At 40.6% G+C, this 22,386-nt stretch overlaps 1 protein-coding gene across 1 annotated transcript; it reads left to right on the forward strand.

The window, feature by feature from the left end:
- Nucleotides 1-14,683: 14,683 nt before the first annotated feature.
- Nucleotides 14,684-22,344, forward strand: park7 (parkinson protein 7). The gene is made up of 6 exons (XM_085159040.1): nt 14,684-14,891; nt 15,390-15,491; nt 15,633-15,692; nt 19,052-19,121; nt 21,470-21,556; nt 21,933-22,344. The coding sequence occupies exons 1-6, from the start codon at nt 14,802-14,804 to the stop codon at nt 22,091-22,093; spliced, it is 570 nt and encodes a 189-aa protein (XP_085015166.1). The 5' UTR covers nt 14,684-14,801; the 3' UTR covers nt 22,094-22,344.
- Nucleotides 22,345-22,386: the final 42 nt, after the last annotated feature.

Raw genomic sequence — 22,386 nt, forward strand, 5'->3', positions numbered from 1 at the left:
TTTGTTCTATTATTAACAATTAAACAATCTAGTATAGTCTCAGGACAATGTATAACAAATATTCCTACATATCCCTACATAATATTTCATGAAGTTTAAAGCAGTAGCATCTACATGCTCCACTGTTATATGTGAGGATGCATACCATCAAATTCATTATTTCACACACCCCCGGCTGTAAAATTGTAAGGCAAATGAAAAGATCTCAAGAAGTGAAACGATTTACCTGTAAACACTAAACAAGACTCGTTGCTACTTGCGATGAAAAAAGAAAGAGTAGTGAAACATCAGTGATGATATCACAAAGCATATTATACACACTTGCATGCAGAACAGATGCGTCTTGACTTCAGCCTAGTTTAGATACATAGATAACATACAGATAATGTGCATCAAACTATTAAACTATTAAATATTAGCATAGATCATTTAAAGGCTCTAGTGGTCAAACTGGTAAGACAATGTAGACTCACCACACGATTCACCTGCATTGCTGCTACAAGGGAGATGAATCAAGCTCCTATTGTTAAGTTTGATCAGTAGTCAAGGAGAAACTCTGAGTCGGAGGGTGGATCGTACATGAACATTTGTGCCGAATGTTCTCTGGATTGGACACAGCTATAACTGTGGCTTCCTGTGAAAACTGACTTATAGAACGACAGGCCGGTACAACAGAAACTTCCACTTGAAAGCCGAAGAGATGAAGTGGCAATTTGGTTAATCGTGTTTCTCTTTAAGACTGGACAAACTGTGTCCTTGCACAGCTAAAATGTGCCAAGTGTTCTGAGCTGTACTTGTACTTGACAGAAACATGCCTTGTAATCTGAACATGGGCTCTAATCAGCCTGTAAAGCACGCTCCTAAAAACACCTATCACTGGCTACACGTGTGCCATTGGGGTGTGTTTGTGTTGCAAACACAATAGAAACACAGAGATCAATTAGCCTCATGGTGAATCATTGTACGGGTTAAACACTCAGTGGTGTTGTTATATCACAGACCCTGTGACAGCCACCACAATTATCTCCCCTCCCAATGCTTCCCAAGGGTCCTATAAACCACATTAGCCACTCTAGGCTGGCAGATCGTTCAACGAGGACCTCCTCCTCTGAACATCACTACAGCAATCCGCCAAAGTAGCTACATCCAGGATTTGACACAGCTGTAAATATTAAAATATGATGATTTCATTACGATGTGCCCTGGCTGCATGAAATCTGTGGATTACTGGAGTTGGTTGTTTGTCTTTATTTTAAATGTCAGCCACAATCACAAGGCAGAGCTGTCATTTATTTGCTCACGTTCTAGAAATCTAAAATCAGGCCTTAATTGAGCATACATCTGTCATAGTGTTACTTTGAATAGCCAGCTCAGTTCCTCATTCAGCGGGCCTGTTCTCTCAGTGATTGACTTTTCCCTCAGCAACCCCGCAGCAGATAAAGGAAGAGAGCTTAAACCTGTTACTGTCAGCTTCTCACCTGGATCATAAGAACTCCTGCTCGGAGCATGCAAACCAATATCCTCCTATTCTTTGCACAGCCGCCCAGGATTCGCAGCAGTAGCTCTTCACAAAGACCAGGGCTGAGCGACACTCCGTGTTATCTTATTGAGTTACCTGTAGCTAAGCTCTGAGCGAGCACACACAATGGCAGGCAGTTAATGACAGCACAAGGCCTAACCCCTTGTCCCCGGCCTTTCCCTGAGCCTCATTTCCGCGCGGCGGCTGCCATTTCACAGCTGTTAGCCACAGACTCTCTTTGTCATGATTAAGGACAAATTAATAGATGCCTCCTGGTAATCAGCTTTCATTAGGGCTGTCAAACCGTCAGTGGCATTCGCTCAGTGCACTGGACACGGGATGATCACCTCCCAGTTGGGAGACACTACAGCTGACTGTGTGCAGCTGTAGTGCTGCCTCTCAGCTGCTGTATTTGTGTGCTTGGTGTGGCTAAAGTGTGGGTAACCAGTGCATTAGCACGCTCCTTCGTGGCACAAGTGCTTGTAGTTGGTGCATTAACAGTGCTCCGTATGGAGCTGCAAGATGGAGGTCATCGTGGGAATGACATAAAGAGTAGTCTTTCTGCTGGGTGTAATTGGCCCCAGCATGCTGAAAATGGACTGTGAAATGTAAGGGGGGGTCAAATAATTGATTTTCCCCCGAATGCAGAATCCAGGGCAGGGCTGTTTAGTGAGTAATTTACAAGAGCAGTTCAGCCCGGGCTGACTGGCATATCTGTTGAAAGTTCCCAGGGGCATGGGAATAGATAACACACACCTGAGACCCTGGAGCAGATGGACAGCAGTCACTGTGCTACTCAGAGGGCAGAGAGGATTCACATCAAACTTACTTCCACACATATATGTATGCAGAGGGGTATGAGAGCGCATGCACACACATACTCTGAGGATGATGGACACAGGCTATTGTATATAGAAATAGACTCTCTCCCCTCACTCTGTGCATCTCTCCTTCACTCTCTCTCTCTCTCTCTCTCTCTCTCTCTCTCTCTGCAGCATTTCAGAAATTGATGAAATAAACTCATCAGACTTCCAGCAAGTTTGGCATTGTGAGAGGGAGCTGAAGTCATTTCAGTATGTAGATTTCAGACTTAAACCCATAACTGTGTTGCGTGGTGCATGACCACCCCCACCTGCTGGAGAGAGAAGGCTGGGGTGTGCATGATGGGATAGGGACGTCTGTAAGACAGGATATAGCCTGGCCCTCTATATGTTTAGTGATTTCTCAACACCACAGCCTAAGGGAATTAAGACAATAGCCTTATGTCAGATAGTATAATCTCATGACAAAATGGCATTTTATTTCCTGTGGGCTCGAATACATGTGTAAGCTAATTGAGGAGAAACGGCGACTTAGCCATCTGCATGGCTAAAATTGGTTTCATCTTCCATTTGGAAAATTTCTCGTTAACTGAAAAAGATGAGTGACGATTGTCAAGATCCATCATCTCAGTAATGTGAATTTATGGGGAAAAACACAATGATTAGCTATTGTTGCATTGTACCGGAGTCATTGCTGTCAAAAATGTAGATGAGCAATGCAGAGCTGGTATATTGAGCTCATCGCAAAATGACATTTGTACGGCACGCACTCGGTGCTCTGCAATTTTCTTAAGCATCTCGGTAAATTGCACCAAACAATTTTCAAGATCAATTCCAGCGTCAAAAACAATGCACATAAATCCCATTTCTCCAACCCATATTGTGTTGGAGAGGGCCCCTGTGTTTGCATGAAGGTAATTACAGTGGGATTTGATGTTGTGGTGTGCCCAGAATTCTCCAGCTTTAGATCAGGCTCAGGGTGCTCCACCCCATTAATACTCCATATGGGGAACCCAGCTGTGATCAGAATTGGAAGAGCGGGAGGGGAAATCGATTTCATTTGCAGGATTATTGATGTAACCGAGATGCAGTTTGTATGAAACATAAAGTCTCATTTCAGAGGTTATGGATAAAACTGGATTGTGGGGCTGGCTGTTTGTTTTATTCAATGAAACATTACAAAAACAGAGAAGTCAGTATACACAAAGCTGTACAGTCTGCACCCGCATTGCACCACATTAATGCTATAGAACAAGTTTTCTTCTCTTCTTCTCTTCTCACATTTACCTGCTTAAACTGAAACAAACTACTAAATATAAGTCACTGATAAAATGTTGGGAAATTATTTTCAAAAGATTGCATTTTAATGGGAGACTGTGGGAAAATTAAACAGATAAATGGGATTTACTGCATTGCAGGAGGAAAAATAGGGTTCAGCGCAGCACATAATGTTGGCACAAGTGACCCAGCATTCTTTTTCACTCTTTGCCAACTTCCCGCTCCACCTGTTCCCTACATTTTTTAGGGAGGCTTTGTAAGTCAGACTGATGTGAGGTGATCACACATACATTAAAAACAATATCAGACTTTCCCAGGCTTCAGATGGCCCAGCAGCTGGATCTTTCAACTGAACCCGTCCCTCTTTCCAATTATTCCTCCTCCTTTCTTCATTCTCTGTGTCCAGTGGAGACCACTGTAAGTTCCCACTCGTATAACAGCAGCAGTTGGAGTGATGGCAAACCAGATGGGAAAGTTTTTTTTTTCTTTCTGTGTTCACAGCACTCAAGCGATACCAGCAGCAGGGTCAAGATAAGGTAAAGTTCTCTATCATCCTGTCATCAAATCACAAAGCTTTCCACACACTACTTAATAGATAGATATATACAGATAGAGAAGTAAATTCAAATATGGTTAATTGATGTAACAGACAATCAGGTTTCCACGAGAAAAAGTATAGAAGAAAAAAGTTCCAAAAAAAACTGAAAGTGTGAGAAAGGGTTTCAGGTCTGGACCTCAGACAGGCCAGGTTTGCGCTTATACTCTCATACTACTGGGTCATGCTGTTTGAATACGTGCAGACTGTTGTTTGGCAGTATCTTGGTGAAGTAAGCAAGAGCTTCTTCAAAAGGAAGGTGTAAATGTATGTATATGTAGTAGAAATAGTACCCTCACAGATGTGAAAGTTACTCATACAATCAGGTTTGCTGGCTTGGAAAATGTGGAGTCAACCCTGTGGATGGCCCCTCTTCTTCTTAGCCCAAACAATTGTCACATTTTTATTGGTCAGAACCACAGAACAGCTTGTCATTCAAACACCATCCATCTTGAATGAGCCCCAAGACTTTTCCAGAGAGTATCTGGATCTTGTTTATGTGTTTTGAGTTGTTTTTTTTTCTCTATATCTGTACTGGTTGAGTTTGAAGTTTCATTTGTGGATGCAGCAAGAAACTGTTTCCTGAAGTACTCCTGAGCCCATTCGTTGATTTAAACTATAGAATTGAGTCTGTTTTCAATGAAGTGCTGCCTAAAGGCCCAGAGAGCTCAGCCAAGCATTGGTTTAGTATGGCCTTTTCATTTGCATACTGAGGTTTTTCTGAATTCTCTAAATCTTTCTACCAAAACATACATGAAACCAAACACAATAAATCCTTTGGATCTTTACACTGAGGAACATTGTTTTTAAAGAATTTAACAATACATCTATACATTCACTGTTGCCAGTGAATTATGTTGCTAATGATTTATTTCACAAAGGACTATGTTTTGTTGCTCCCATCATTTTTTATGTTTTATCTAAATCAAATCAAAGTAAACAAGTATTTTTCACAATAATCAGATTTTTAAAAAACTTTGCACTATTTTTGGTTAAATACAGTAATAATGATTTAAATGTTTTTCAATGCATTGTTGTCTGTTTTTATTTACATTTTACAAAGTCTGCAAAGTTTCTTGGAAAAGTGGTGGTAAACTACCATCCAATCACATCTGCAGCCCGTAACTTTAGTGTACAAAGTTGGACAAAGTTCTTCCATTGAGAGGCTTCACCCGAGAAGTTGTCCTTGTTCAGAGCAGATGTTCAGGGCGTTCTTGTGCCAGTGATGGGCAGTGTAAAAGCAGGCTTACACATGTTCATGTCACCATATTGTTACAACTGGAGGAGGAAGTTATGTCATTGAGCCAGCTGGCTCTAATATGCACTGCTGCACTGTGTGAAAAATATAGAGCAGAGGTGGAGCCAAACTCAAACTTGGCTGAGCAGCTTACAATATTTCTTACTTTGGGTTTAGCATGCTGACAGACATCAACAATGCAGTTGTTGTTTTCTTTTACATAGTTTTTACAACTTTTCATAAATATGTTGCTAATTTAAAAACATATATACATACAGGGACATTGTCAATACTCGTTGTAGTTTTTTTTAAACAATAATTGTGGGTTTAATTACCAGGAAATGGGCTTGTTGCAGATGATAAAGGAAATTGCTGAATTCCATCACAGACCATTTGTATTTTGACAGGGAGAAAGCTGAGCCAAGTGAAAAAAGAGAACATGCCATATTTGTGGGGCATGTCTGTGAGGGGCCGGTGTTTTGATATGGGCCTGTTTGGAGTGAGAAGGGAAAGTGGGCCCCTGTCTGGGAGCTTTGTTATGGAGTTTAGGTCTCCATCTACCCTAATAAAAAACACTTAAGCCAAACAACCCCCTCTCGCTCTCCCTGTGTCTGATCCTGGGAGCTACCTGCAGGCCCTCCACATTTAATAATACCCTCCCCCTTCTTCCATACGATGCAGGTTTAGAGTGGCAGCACAGAACTCTGGGAAGACAGCGTTGTGTCCATATGGCACGAAGGGTGTGGCTGGACTCCCTGCAGCGCCTGTTTCTCAACAATCTATCAGCGCGAAAAGTGTTTTCAATAACGATATTTTCTGGGCATTTTCCAAACTTTCTAGATTTTAAACACACTTTAACTGACACATTTTATGTTTATTTTTCCCTCCGCTTCACTCTGTTTCACCCAGGCTTTTTAAGGAGCTGCTCTTTGATGGTGTTTATGGAAGCAGTTTGAAGTGGGCTTTTTTTCCCTTCGCCAGTGTAATCCCTGGTTTCTGTTGCACACAGACCCTGATTGAATGAACAGGAACGTAATAAAAGACTTGTGCTTTTGATGGCGTTAAACCAGAATAAAAAGTGGCATTTTTTATTTGTTTTGCCTCGTGCTTGATTCTTGGTAATGCAGACAATCAACAGGGTAGAGGAGTTAAGTGCATTATAAATTACTGAGAGGGAGCCACCTCGCTCTTGGAGCTCATCCTGATGCTGCTGCTGCCACTTTGGGTTATGTGAGGAGTAAAGTACTTTAGCAAAGACCGTGGAGCTGCTCCACAGCACTCCTTTGCATATCAAATAAACAGCAGGGCATGATGGCACTGCCAACCCAGACAGCTATGTTATATGTTCACACTGCACATGTATATGACTATAAAGGTGCCATTGAAATCTATTGAATTCCTCCTATGATGCAGGTCATGGTGACACAGTGTCTGAGGATGAAGTGGTTTGTATGTGGAGTATATACAGTTCTCGTGAGATGTCTCGAAAGGTGATCTTTACCTACAGGATGTGACACTTTTCATTTAAATAATCACAGGTGAATATGGTAATTAAAACCAACCCGTTCACGGGGAATAATCATCGGAAATTTTACACAAAGACACAAAAGAGATTTCGTATTAACCAAAGTGTGCGCCTGATCTCTGCCTTCATGTTTTAAAATTTCATTGTGTTTATAAATAGATGCATTTGAATAGTGCATGCCTTCACTTACAGTAAAAAAAAAAAAGTGTGTGTGTGGGGGGGTTCAAGATTTTCATGCTGAAATCCCATGTTTATAGTCCCCTTTTTTTTGTGTCCTCAATCCACAAGGTAAAGATCCATGACTCTTATTTTCATAACAAAGGTTTTCAGGGTCCAGCAAACAAACTGTTGTATGGATGTACTATTGATTTCACATTCACACGTCCAGACTTAAAGGGACTATGGGATTGCCCATGAATCCCAAATCTGTGTGCTACTCACAGTCTGTCAAGTTGACATCCACTCTCCTCTGTAAACTGGCAAGATTATTCACTCAACAGGATCTCTCTGCCTTTCATCCTGCAAACTACAGGCCAATCCAGCCGCTGACAGCCAAGTGATAGCATACAGATGGAAATGAAGGCGAGCGGGGGAATGGTGCTGTTTGTCAAACACTGAAGAAAGCTTCTGGGTTCAGGGAGTAGATGTCTGTGCCAGACTGGGACCTCAGACTCTGATTTCACTTAGTGTGAGGTTTTTCCGCACAAAGTCTTATACTTAACACAGTTATCACACGTCGTATGTAGGCTGCATCTGTAATATGATATACGATCTGATTAGATCAAGATATACCGTATGATGCCAAGCCAAGTGCCATAACATAAGTCGGTGTTTTTGCAAAGAGCATTTTGAACTTTCATATTTAATACTTAACGTTACCATGGCAGAAAGTTTTGGTCAAACAGTTTTCTGATGCACGAGAATCAGTCTCTCTCTCTTTAATGTCTCAGACTCCTGCTGTATCCTAAATAGCCTGTTGCGAGCAGAAGAAGGCCACAAGCTGGAGGGGAAAAAAAATCAGTCTGCTGAGGACATGTCATTCATGTCAGTTATTTGTGGAAGTAAATTATGTACAGCCACTGCGTTGATAACAATCATATAACAACTAAACTGGTCTCAAACCTGATATGAGCAATATGCGCTGTGAAATGTATTTCCCTCTCCTTGGGCAATAGATATTATGCATTCTTGCCTGTAGTCCACCAAGCACTACAAAGAATGTATTCTGCCCGTTCAATCATAACGTTGGCTCCTGCTTGGAGATGCTCATTGTGCTCTCTGGATCACAATTCACAGTCACTGGAATGAAACCAATCTGAGCTCCTTTCAAGATAATGCAAATAAATATCAGTCCTGATTTGCCTGTTTTTTTTTCATGACTTTCCTCTCTTCACCCTCTTATCAACACTCAGAGCATTTCTGCCTTTCTTAAGGGTCGAATGAAAGGTCTCTCTTTTCTTGAGAATCAAGGCGGAGGAGAAGCCTGGTCCAGGACTGATTCATGTCGCACACACTGGTGGGATGTTATGCATGGATAATTGATTGTCGAAGCAGCATGGCCACTGTTGGATCTTGATGGTGCTGCCGAAATGTCACCTTACTGATGTTACAGAGGCGCCGATATTAAAAAGCCTGGTCTCAAAGACTTCCATCTGAGCGCACTCCTCTCCCACTGTGTCTGGGAGAGACAGCACTGTTTGTCAGGCTTCTATTTCAGAGAAACAGATCTTGCATTCGCAACCTTATCTGCACAGGACAGTGCACCCACTTCCAGAAGTGCATTGAACATTTCCAATCATAGGGATATATCATTCTCCTTTTAAAGTGGAAATCAAAAGTGTGGGAATGGTGAGGGGAAAAAAAATAGGCATAATTGAGATCTCATAGGATTTATAGTTTGTCTCCTCCAAAACCCAGAAAAATTACACTGCTTGCTGCAAATATCCCCTTCAATAACAATAAAGAATCCATCATTTTCATGGGAATGTTTTTATACCAATTCGAAGAACTTTTATAGGAAAATTGTTTGGAAACGTCTCAGACATTAAGTCAAATAATGTGGTATGCATTTATATAAAAGTAGGGGATTAAGTGAGCGGAATCCGGTTAATTTCAGAGTTAGGGTGGTGTACCGAAAGCCGAGCAGGGACTGGTAAACTGTGTTAATCTATAAAGGCTTATGCAGGTAAAAATAGACTACACCTGCATGCTTTTTTAACAGAATAATACTTTGCAGAGGGAGACCATTGAGTATCCAGTTCCATTACCAACTAATGGAAAAGGGATTTTTTTACCATCAGTTTTGGCTTCCACACAACATTCAAAGAATGAAGCTTACCGCAGCCATCAATTCAGGGGCCTGAAGAGGAAAAAACGGGACAGAATATGATTTTTTTGGTAAATTTGTTGCACTATGAATTATGCTCAGCTCTAAGTACACCACATATGTATATGAGTAATTCCACACTCAGATATGAGCACAGTAATCGAGCCGTGATAGCGTCCACTGAATTGTGAAAAGTTACAAAATATTCTGAAAATCATATATTTATTTTATAATCTATTATAATCTATTTCTCCCTATAAAATCAGCCCTGAGCATTTTTTTTATGTACATATGTTCTTAAATATTAAACACATTGTGTTATTTAGGGTTTAAAGGGACAGCCTTTTCCTTATTGTGCCTCTCTGACATACTGGAACAATTCTTAACTCGGGGCTTCCCCCATAATCAAGTGTGAATGAACATGTAAACTTAGCCAAGTATTAACAGAACGCGGCCTTTCTTTCATACGCAGCAGTACATACTGCTGTGTGAATCCTGGCTGGCGTGACAGAGGTAAAAGGCAAACAGCTTGAGAAGTGAAGAGGACCCAAAACAGACAGGCGGGAACAGACCATAGTGCCGGGCAGAGGGCTACAGCTGAAAAGGGAGAGAGGAGCATTAATAGACACCATATGTCTGCATATTCGGGGGTCTCCAGCGTAAATTTCATTACCCAACGCACAAAATGGACCATCTAAAAGACGTGTGTAACGTGGCCTGAGACAGCTACCGTGTGAAAAGTGGGCCGTTATGTGTGAGAGCCATGGCCTGATCTGTCACGCTGAGGTTTTTAAGGGAAAAATGGGGGTAGCAGCTGTTTGGTTCACCTGTCCTGTCCTGTACACGGCTCTCCATCAAACCAGAGGCTACCGTCTTTGCAGGCCTGCACCCGCAGACATGCACCTTCACAGTAATGTCAGATGTAACACTCCTATCTAATGTGACAACATTTACAAGACCACAGGCCCTCTGTTTGTCAGACTTGTACAATTATATGGTGTTCCATTTGTATAAGCGCTGGTTATAGTGAAAGAGATATCCATAAACAGAAAGTAAGGCCTTAAGCCTGCATGATCTGTATTAAACCTTGTTTTCCACCGGATGGTGAGTAGGATAAATCAGCACAGAGAACCAGCGCACTGTCCTTGCAGTGGACATTTAGGATAAAGTACACGATCATGTGTGTGTGGGGGGGTTTAACGCCTACTAGTAAGTTGGAACTTTCGCTCAATATGGGAAAGTGTTTAGTGAAAAAGATGCTCACCGTGAATATGAGATTGAATTATATTTAACTGTTTGCACATATGTTCCCTTGTATAAGGGGGAAAAGTTACTACAGCACTGCTTAAGCCATGGATTATCTTGCTACGTCCTCTGCTTCTTTAGCATCAACACGACTTCACCCACACAGAGTCTATCACACATCCACAGAGCTCCCTGAGAGAGCGCGGACCTTAGGGAAGCACAAGCGGGGGGGGGGGGGGGGGGGGGGGACCTCGACAGCGCCGAGTGGATCTGAGCAGGGTTGTGGTTGCGCCCATGGGCATGGCCCTCTCACTCTCTGGCAACCACTTTGTTAGGCACACAACACTAATCCTCCTTGTGTCTTTATTGCCCTCTGTGCAGAGGAGCAGGCCGGGGCTGAGGCTGGGGGGAAGCACCGCTGCAGGGCCAGTATCATCAGCATTCCTGTTTGAAGATAGGCCACACTGTACAGCATTAAGACATCTAATAGAGGCAAGCTGAGAGCAAAACAGACTGGTACTCTCTGAGACAGAGAGTGGAGAATAAAGGGAAAAAAGAGAGTCCTCAAATACACCCCCCATCTTTCTCCTCCTCCTTGGATAGGGGCATAATTTGAGGATAGGCAGATTACTGCAACCAGAAATGACTGTGAGGCAATTCTGGTCCATGTTGTTACACACACCCAATAATCTAAACAACACATTAATGTGCTGCCTTAATTTATAATACTGCCTCTGTGGTTCAAAACAATTTGTCATGCATTGGATTTGGAGGAATCTCATTTTGAATAATTCTAAAGCATTTAACACAAATTGTTTAATGAATGTTGCAACGTATATCTGTATACGACGTATATATTTGCTCAATTTACAACTTTTAATTATTTGACTGCCTTTGTTGCATCCTTACAAACCAAACTTTTGTTGTTGTTTTTTCATTATATGCTCAGATTGTCAGTATTCACATACCAATGTCCACGCTATTGCATGACCCCACACAAAGTTGAACTCACTCAACTGGCGCCATCTTGTGTCCGTACTTGGCGGACGACTGCAGACACAGGTGCAAAAAATTCAATGTCACCTTTTCCCCTGGATCTCCCCACTGTCCCCCAGCTGTCACCTGAGCACTTGGGAGTGTAAGGTAATAGCATCAAGATGCAATCAAGATTATATGCTTGTCAATCACTCCGTGCACTCAGTGGCTAAAAATGTGCGAAAGAGATATAAGCCTGTTCACAGATGGGAAGATAAAGTGCTTCTAATATTCATGTGCTTACTGGCAGGGCAGCAATGCAAGCCTTAAATGTTACCAGTAGATCAGTATGAAGAATAACCAGTTAGCAAAGGTTTGGACCAAAAGAAGATGAAATGTAATCATTCAAAGAAAAAATACAGAAAAAAACATCTGAAAATGTAAATCTCTTCCCTGTAGAAGCAAATTTTCTGTAACCACTTTGAATTTTGTGCCACTCTCCCATACTGGTGATCTGAAACAGAGTCTGCTGCTGTATATCTCAACTGAACAGAGCCCCTGCTTGTAAGCTACATCCATATTAGCAGTTTATTTCCATGTTTACACCGTTTCATATTCTTTGCAATAGTAACAGGATTACTTTGCGACAAACGGTAATTTGTGGAATTCCCTCATTTCAGTTTGAGGATTTTCTTTTTGCTCTGTACCCGTCTTATGAAAAAAAAATGTTTCTGTATTCTCGTCTCCCCGGAGGTTTGATTCCAGAAGCCCTTCAGGTTTTCGAGCAGACCTCTGTGAAGGGCCAGATAAAGAAGAGCAGAGCAGGGCCTGGTGATGCAGGCACAAGGGCGCACCAGAGACATAATAACATGCCAAAGAATCCATTGATGAGTCTTGCTTTTAAACCACGGGCCAATTTGATATTTCACAAAAGGCAGAATATAGAAATATAACATACACCGGGAATGATATGCCAAATGTGTGACTCTGTGCATATTTTTTTTATTAATTTCCAGCAAACTATATATGCTTTGACTTACAGCCTCAATTTTTCAGTAGCATGCAAGCATGTATGTTAGTTATGTTAGTTAATCAAAAAAAAAGTCCAGTGAAAACACCAATTTATTAACTTTCCATAGAAACCTATTAGAGATGATAAAATTAGCTAAAAAGCTGGCCGCTCTAACTTTATTAAAAGTTGGCCATGTTCTCCTTGTTTCTTGCATTAGTATTGGTAGGCCAGTGTGAAAAGAATAAGCTTATACTAATGAACGTGTCAGCATCACAGTTCAGCTCGTTTTTTAGTTTCTGGTAGTTTTGGATAACAATGCAGGTCAAACAAGCATGACATTAATCTTTATCAGACTACCCAGGCGATCAATGGTTTTGGTATGAAGTAATTGTTTTAGTAGTTTAAAGTTAAAGTCTAAAGTTTGACGCCAAGGGAAAGTGGTCAACCTCACACTATAATCTCATTTTACTCTTTCCTGTGCTTTGTTTTCAGTCTTTGGCAGAGACTTAAACCTTGAGTTCCGAAGATGAAAAAAACATTGTATAATTCTGTGCATCTGTTGTTAGTCAGACCCTTTGTTTTCAGCGTCATACTTACAACTGCGTCACAAGTCACCCTGAAACATTTCCTTGGTGTCATCATGCACTTTATGATTGCATGCTGATGGGAATTAGTAAATGTACATAAGTGAATTAATGTATGGAAATTAGCTCGAGTGCCACCGTGGGCCTGGTTCAGTTGATCCCCAGCTGCATATGTTGGTAATCACCGCTGCTTCTTGAATTCACTCACAGGCACGCAATAAACAACCTGCTGCCAGCACCCCCTACGCTTTTGTCTAATCCGCCGTTTCACTGGGCTCTAGTTTGTCTCACAAATACGAAAGTGGATCTCAACAGCAGAATGCACAGAGGCACATTAACTAGGATGTGTGCCTGCACACTAAAGCCCCAGACATTAGGTCTAGGATTTACACTGGAATATGATTCCATAACTGTCTTAAGAGTTTAGTGCAGAAATAAGTTCTCAGGCAGATCTTGAAGAACTTTGTGACTTTGGAGACCTAATGCCTGGAGATGTTTTTTAAAACGTAATTCATTACTTTAGTTAATTGACCTGTTGAGCTGCTCATTTTAATCTGCAATGAGCCTGACATTAACTGAACTAATGAGACATTTTCTTTAAAAAAAATGTTTAGTGTTGCATTGATTCTTTCTCATACATTCTTCTACATCCTTCTTGAATCTTTGGTTAATACTTCCACCTACTGGAAGAAAGAGTGCATTGCCTGTTATTAAACGCCATTAGATACAGCTGAAGCAGAAGACAATGCTGTTTTTGTTAAACAGCCTTGAGATATAAATACTTGTGTTTCAAATCTGGCTTAAATCAGCATAGTAGAGACCATCAGACCCTGCCAAGGCATAGAAATAGTATAACAAGCAGCTGGAATGATGATTTGTTGGATAAGCTGTGTGATCTTGGCTTACTGTGATCGGATGTTATGAGCCACCGGAAGCACTGTGAAAGGAAGCATTACTGCACTAAGATAGTAGGGGCAAAGAACAAACACTCGCCAGTGATCTGATCTCCTGGTCATTATGCTTTCCAAGAGCTCCATCCATCATTGATTTTAAGGTTTCACTGACTTGCCCTGCAAAAATGATGCAACAATAAATAGGGATGAGAAATGAGATCTATCTTGCTACGGCTACATCTTTCACTACAGATGTCTCCCTCTGCTTGTCTACCACGACTATGTCCGATTGGTTATGTCCATCACTAGTTTGTCAAACAAGTCCCACAGGATCTTAACTTGCTCATTCTCAACCACTCGAGGGGGCGTACAGCATTTCGACCTCAGGACTTGCAGGCCATACTGAGCATAGATGTTCCTGTACACTATGCCAGCCTCTTTGTTATGTATGCCCTGTCTGCTAGCGTCTTGCACCCTGCTGTTATGTGCTGGAGTGGTACAGTGACATGCTATGCAGGTCCTGTCCTTCCTGTTCTTGCGCACAATATATTTGTTTGCAAAATCCTACTAACAATAAAAGAATCTATTTTCAAAAGTAACTACTTTACTTTTTTAATTCACATACTTGCAGGTGCGAGTAGAATAGGCACGGACCGCAGTCTAGAAAGGGGGATAGTGTCGCGCAGTCTGGCAACCCTCCTGTCAAACTCGCAGCGCGTGCAGGTTGCTTCTGGAAGTTGGAAACAGAAGTTAGCGTCTTTGCACCTAGCAGTACAGAGCTGCAAGCTAACATGGCAGGAAAGAGGGCGTTAGTAATCCTGTCTAAAGGCGCAGAGGAAATGGAAACTGTTATTCCCGTGGACATTATGCGCAGAGCTGGGGTTTGTAACATGCTATATGTTAGCATTTAGCAAATTAGCCTGTTAGCGGCCATAAAAATTTGACCCCGCTTCAGTCGACTCACAACAGTATTGGTGGCAGCATTGTTAAGATATCAGCCTGTGAAGACTGTTATAACAGCATGATATCTTGATAAGGGTTACATACGCACTTATCATGTGCTAAAGTTAACGCTTGCTAACACTGTCGATCTAACTTAGCATTTTTTTCCCTTTGCATATTACAGGTTATTTTAGCGCATAAGCTAAGTGTTCAGTCAGCTATTTTGGGGTTGTCTGCTAATGGTTGACGGACTCGTAACCTTACTAGTGAGTGCAGACAGAGGCCAAGTTAAATGTCAAAGTCCAACATCGTTGCACATCTCCGCCATTTGATATCTTTCAAAATAAAAGTCTACGTCAGCCAGTGAAGACAAAATGCCACATTCATCAGGATAATGATACACTGTTGTTTTTTTCTTTTACTGCCCAAACATGTAGATAGCAGTGACGGTAGCTGGTCTTACCGGCAAAGAACCAGTCCAGTGTAGCAGAAACGTTGTCATTTGTCCTGATGCCAGTCTGGAGGAGGCGAGGAAACAGGTGAGGCTCAGCAACTACCTACTAACATTACATACAAGAAGGGGGGAAAAGCGTTATTTACAATGCTTATATTATATGCTTGTATATCTTTATTAGTGGAAAAAATGTTAGTGTTGATGGTTTTCCCCGCCCCTGCTCTAGGGCCCTTATGATGTGGTCCTGCTACCAGGAGGAATGCCAGGAGCCCAGAATCTGGCAGAGGTGAGATGGGGAGAGGGTCAGTTTTTACAGTTAAATTTTTTTTTTGGAAATGACTTAAGAATAAAAACAAGTTAAAATGCTTGGATTTGCCTAAACATTAGGACTAAATAACTGACAGTGAAAAGTGTGAAAAAAATTGTTTCTAAAGGTTCATCAGTCTTATGTTTGATTAAGATGTCTAAACTGAATCTTCTGTATAGTCTATGATGTAACCTACACAAATGGTTCTGCTTGTGTGTGGTGCATCATGTGTTTTATTGTCTTGTGATTGTGTCCTGGTGTTTTATATGTGGTGCCAGTGACAAAAGAAACAAGTAAAATCTTGTTTTGTTGTTGTTATTGTTTTTTTTCATAGGCAAACATATTTTTCCCCTCGGGTTTTTCAAGTTCTTTGTACATTCTTTCAGGTCACTGCGTACTTATGGCATAGATTTAATGCAGAAGTATAAATCCACTGTTAAACGCAAACGCTCTTTCCGTTAGCTCACACACTTGGGTCCTCAGTTAATACCACCTTGTCAGATTCAGTTTCATATTGATATCACCACTTTCGGGGATTTAAGTTCTCTGCTGCTGTGCCAAAATTCCAGCATTGGGACCATTCTAGATTTGTAAATCGATAATTGTATCCAAAGAAATGCAGTTGCTTCTTTTTAGCTATACGCGTGTGCAAGAAATGTTATCTTGTTTTCATAGTATCACAATAACATTTTTTACTAAAATTGCAAATATTTGGCAGCGGTAGACGATTATTTTTGCTGGTTAGATGCTAATTGGGGAACAGGGGAACCAACACACACAGCGTTTAGAATGATCATACATACAGCCTAGTACTGACTCACAGTTATAAGGATATTTAGGATATTATTTAAAAGGTCTACCTGATGTTCACAAGAGGTGGCAACAAAAATGTGTGCAAACAAGGAAGTGACTCACATGTAGAAAAGTGGCCAGGAATTGTCCTGCCAACTTCTTCTCTCATTCAACACAGAGTAGTGTTCTGTCATACTGCAAATTCTGGTATTGATCTGATATCAAGTAAATGCAGGGCCCGCCACTACACCACAGTAAATGCAGTGCATCATGTTGTCAGCCTTACTGTATCTTAGCCAGGGAAACTGGCTCATTACCCACAGCTACATCTACTACTTCTATCAGACGTAGGCTACTCACGTCTCTCTATCCACCTGCACTTTCAAACATACACACGTAGGCCTACAGGAATATCTTTACCACAGCCAATCAGAGAGGTCCCACCCTTGACTATCTCTGATTGGTTTAGACCACCATATGGGCATAACGTGTATCTGTTGTTGACCACACGGAGACTTTCAGAGTTGCGGAGATGTTTCTTTTTTTTACTTGAACGGCTGGATGCACTATTGTGACCTAGGATTTTTTTTTTAGTCGCACCATTGAGAAATTGGTCGCACTCTAGAGCCCTGCTAGTCCATGCATCTCCATACAGGCATCAAAAATGTCTCCAGAACATGGTAGGGTTGTGCCATATCATGTCATCTGCAATAACACTAGTGTAAATCTTATGTGAGTTATGTCAGCGTCAAAGCATAACATCAGTGCTATTAGCAATGCCATGCCTTTATGTTCCATAGCATACACGTCAGAAAGACTGGGCATTTTCTGAGAGCAGGAGTCCCATGTCAGCCGCTTATGAAGATTTAATTCCTAAAAAAGGAACTTTTTCAAAAAAAAAAAAGCTCACTTCAAAAAGTAGCCTTCAAAAAAGCTCAATACTTCAGAAAATATGCACAAAGAATTTTGTTCCCCCCAAAGGTGGAAACAATAAGCTTGTTTTACCACTTAACCACTCCAGTGTGGTATATACCAGGTGATGTTGTGACTCAAAAGTAAATTAATGACTCAACCAAGCATCACTAACTGCGCTTCATATGACAGGAAGAGAAAACGTTGATTGGAATTTACTGATGTGGTTATGTGGTGGAAAAGCAGGGGTTTAAGCAGCTGGTGGAAAAGCCCAGGCAGAAGTATTCTTCAGTTTGATTATGTGACAGTATTGTAGAGCTCTTGAAGAGTTTCATGGCTAAAGTAGTTGTTGTGAAACTAAAGTGTGAAGCAGGCATATTAAACTTTACTTAAAACTTCCAGAGAAAACAGTACCGAGGCTACATTTGTGCTTATAATTGACTCACGGTGTGTTACTGCTGTTGCACTATAATGTTGCTGCTGCTGGCACCTTGTTTCAGTAGAATCACACTTCAGATTAGGTCACCAAAAAAAGGAGGATGGGAAATGCCCTTCAGTTACTTATACTTATACTTATAAATGCTGCTGCCTTTGAGCTGTCGGCATCAATAAAATGTTTTTTTTTCTATATCATCAGAAATGTCACTAGTGTCCTTTTTTGTAAGTCACTAAAGACAAGTAATGTAACTCACAGTGAGCTGCATTACTTATGTTTCCTGAACTCTGTTAGATTGTTGTCATTCTGTGATGAAATGGCAATTTTTTCCGCCGGAATACTCATCCGTGTAATACGCTGGCCTTCATCGATCTTGTATAGTATGAACTGAACCATGTGTGTTTCAGATGTGTTCAGGTTTCATGTTATCCCATCCAGCTGGATGTGGAGAGCATCAGTTGGTGTTTGCATTTATATTGTTATATCAGAAGAATTTGGGTTTTTTGTATTAACTTCTTGTCCAATGTGCCAATGAAATAGATTTAAATAGATTAAAGAGATCCATATTTTTACTGTTCTTGTAAATACTCAGTGAAGCATATATTACAAGACTTTGTATTTGTATTGTATAAGTAATATGGTAAATAACCACATTAGTTTACACTAAATCAAGGATTTTTAATGGACGAGTCTACTGAATTTATGCTCTGCTTCAGATTTTAGATATCTGTCCAGTGTGTGGTGGGATCAGCTACAGCCTCTCTGTAATCATGAAAAGCAAAAATAGCTCTATAGATTGGATAAATGGAAGATGAATAAGCCTTGAGTCAAGATAGGAATTTGTTGCAATTGTGTTTTTCTTCTTTTAAGTGATTTTATATTGGAAAAAAAACCACACATTTTAGGCTTTAGAATTTGATGAGAAAATTGCCAAGAAATTGACAGATTCTGTATTTAAAAAAAAAAAAGAAAAAGAAATATAATGCACAATATGAGTTTTGATATACGAGTCATATTTATCTGATGGGTGCATTATATTATTCGTTTTTATTTTTGCTGGGTAGCTCTGTATGTGTTAAGTGTTTTTTAAATATTGTCAGCTTATCTCAGTGATTATAATAAAGTCAGCATATACTCAGTGGAACCACATGGACTGCAAATGACTCACTGTGCATCTGGTTTTTACTCTCTCTTGCAGTCTCCTGCTGTGAAGGAGGTGCTGAAAGATCAAGATGGCAGAAAAGGGCTGATTGCAGCCATCTGTGCAGGTACAGTTGGTGGAAACAACAAAGTCATAATTACATAATTACACAGGACCAACCTTGAGTTGAGGTCACTCTCTGTGGGTTAAAGCTTCAACAGGCAATAAGCAAATGTTTTACTTTAGATAATCAATAAAAATTAAATGTTGATCACACAGACTGGTGCTGCCTTTAGATTGATTGGTTTAAAGTCTAATCTTAACATTTAAAAGCTGTTTGCCATAAGGAAAACGCCTCAATCAAAAAAAGGCAAAGACAGAATTCTTCTTAAATTGCGGATTATGCAATTCGTGAACATATTTTGTGCGTTAAAAATATTCTTCAGACTCACGTATTCTTAATACAGCTGTTTATATGGACCGTGTAATTTGGCTGGTTAAATTTGCAGCGTTTATTTTCTTCCATAAGATTTTTTCGTGTGTGAATAAACTGATCTGATTAATCAGAACAATGCATTTGTAAACAAATGCAAACACAGCTCAAAATGTCCACTGGTATTGAATACACAATGATATGGAAATAGTGAAATAATACGATTTTACCTCAGACATGCAGCTAAACGCTGCTCTGGGTCAAACCATGAAATTCTCCCTGCTGCTGCCTTGTCTTGAGAAGTGGATGAAACCAGTATCAGTTTCTTCCTTTTATTATTTAGAAACATCGGGAACAGCTTATCATCGCTTGATGCTGACCTCAGTTTTTTCACAGCGTGTTTTTTGAGGATGAAGTATTTGCAAATCTGCTTCTGAAAAATGTTGAATTTTGTTGTCTTTTGGCATCACGCTCATTTTGTAATGGCCTTAACTTTGGCATTTTTACATGGCAAAAAGAAAGTGTTGTTGTTGGAGGAGCCAAGGAAGGTTCAAGAGTGATGGAAAGAGATACATACAGACACATACTGATTGCAGGGTTTGTAAGATGTTGTGGCCATAAATGTGATCATTGTGCTATGGTGTAGTTGAACAAAAAAATAATAATGCGCACACTTTTCCAAAATATATCAAAACAGTTGACGACAAAAATTAATAAAAATAATTTCTCATCTACAAAGATACTCTGGTTTTAGGTTCATCAAGTTAGTTTTGTACTGGCAAATGGGATTAGGAAATGATGGAGGTTCAGTAGGTTCACACATGTCATTTCTGAACATTTTAGTAAGTGGATTTAACCTAAAAAGAGCATGCATCTCATCCAGATCTTGAAAAATATACACCAATTATAAATATCATGCTCCATTAATTTATGGAAATTTGCAAACCCCATTCACAAAGGGTGAGGTTTTGATTAAGAAGTGTCCCCCAAGTGCGCCCAGAAGAGGTGACATTTTATTTGACAGATGAAAGGACGCAGGAAGGACAATTCGAACGGGAACGGGGGACCAATGCGGCAAAGTGGATTGAAGGGTGTCCTAGAAATGACTAAAATCCTCACAGGAATATACAGTTTAATGAAACTGCCAGTTATTATCCTGACACATGAAAAAAGTTAATTAATAAAAAAAAAATAAAGACTTGATTGAAAATTGGAGTAATAATGCACCAAACAAAAGAAACAGGACAAATGTATCTTATATATATACTTTTATTTTGAGCTAATAAGTGACACATGGACGTAAGAGAGGTCCCCAAATATAAATACACAATTTATAAAACAGCCATCATAATCCTCACACTTTTCTCTGCCTTGCGGTTCCTGGGAGAGAGAGACCTTCTGAGACACAGACTGCTGTCCTCTGGGTGGGGACTGTGTGTAACAGGAGTAGCTTGGCTCTAACTGGCAGACTGCTGTTGTGCCAGGGAGAAGTGCAATCTTTAGACTGCATGGGAAGGCAGCCAAGGAGCATAATCAATAACTTTCTATTTATTAACAGTTTTTGGATGAGCTCACTGCAGTGGTAGGGCATTACCAAAGTTAATGCAGCAGCAGTCAATGTCTTTCTTTCTCCCACCTCTCTTCTCAATGTAGCTCAAAGTCTTTGGTGAGAGGGTGAAACCATATACTATATGTAGATATACTTAGAAAAAATGGTACAGTTAAGGATACCTTTGGGACACAGTGTTATAATCGGATACTTTGCAAGTCTGTCATTGATTTAGCAACTGAAATCCATAAGGTAAAATGCATCATGTTGTGTATTTGCATTTTCTTGTTGCTGTAAACATTTTCCATTGAGTTTGAAAGGAGCGGTTTGAGGATGCAGCCTTTTGCTTAGTTTACTCTTGACTCAGTCTGAATTCTTTGAACTGCATAAAGATGAAAACGAGGACCGACACAAGCAGCCGAACACGCTCTTTAGTGTCACTTTCTAACAGGAAGCTGTTAAATGAACCTTACACAGCTTTGCCCTTCTGCAGGTCCCACTGCTCTTCTGGCACATGGCATTGGCTTCGGCAGCACAGTGACTACACATCCTGCCATGAAGGAGAAGATGATGGCTGGAGGTAAAAAACAAACAAACCCCAAAACACCAAAAACAGAAACCTGTGACTTCATGTACTGCTAGAGGCTTTTTATATTGAGTGCTGAAACTCAGAAGAGAACAGGAGGAGGTGTGTGTATTTGTAAAGGGCAGCAGATGGTGCTATACTAGCTCTTTCTTGCCTATAGAGAATCGTGTCACTCTGCAGTAGGAGAGCACACCACTCAGAGGTGAAAAGCAATACAGGAATTTGACAGAACATACTAGAAATGGCTGAAATTGTGACTATGTCTACATTCTCATAGTTCACTGTAACATCATGACGTGTGACTTTCGGTTTGTAGCTCAAAGCTGTCATATTGTCATAATCCTTATGGTGTTGCTCTTTCTTTTTTTAGACCACTATAAATATTCAGAGGCTCGAGTACAGAAGGATGGACATTACATCACCAGCCGTGGGCCAGGAACGAGTTTTGAGTTTGCCCTGACGATTGTAGAGGAACTTATGGGGGCTGAGGTTGCAGCTCAAATCAAGGCTCCTCTTATTATGAAAGACTGACTGTAGCTATGTTTGCTTGCAACACTGCAAACAACACAGCCCCCCCTATAAAAGTCTGACAGTGCTGAGACTGCTAATCCATTATAGCTGGCATCGAGATTCAGGACTTGCTATTGAGAAAACATTCTGTTGCGAAAGGTTATCGTTTTGCCAATGACACTGAAACAATATGGATAATAATCACTAACTGCTTCCCTGTTATTTTGACTGCTGTATGGCAATGCCTGTCATTAAAGGACAAGTGTGATGAATCTCTGCTCTTGTTATTCCATTGTTTATTAATACTGGAGGTC

The sequence above is a fragment of the Neolamprologus multifasciatus genome, chromosome 5, assembly GCF_963576455.1.
Source record: "Neolamprologus multifasciatus chromosome 5, fNeoMul1.2, whole genome shotgun sequence".
NCBI lineage: Eukaryota > Metazoa > Chordata > Actinopteri > Cichliformes > Cichlidae > Neolamprologus > Neolamprologus multifasciatus.

What these genes read in the sequence shown, in the direction of transcription:
- park7 (XM_085159040.1), top strand. Translation starts at nt 14,802, where the DNA reads ATGGCAGGAAAGAGGGCGTTAGTAATCCTGTCTAAAGGCGCAGAGGAA. An exon ending in ACATTATGCGCAGAGCTGGG is followed by an intron (nt 14,892 to 15,389) that starts GTTTGTAACATG and finishes CCAAACATGTAG; the next exon opens with ATAGCAGTGACGGTAGCTGG. An exon ending in GAGCCCAGAATCTGGCAGAG is followed by an intron (nt 15,693 to 19,051) that starts GTGAGATGGGGA and finishes TCTCTCTTGCAG; the next exon opens with TCTCCTGCTGTGAAGGAGGT.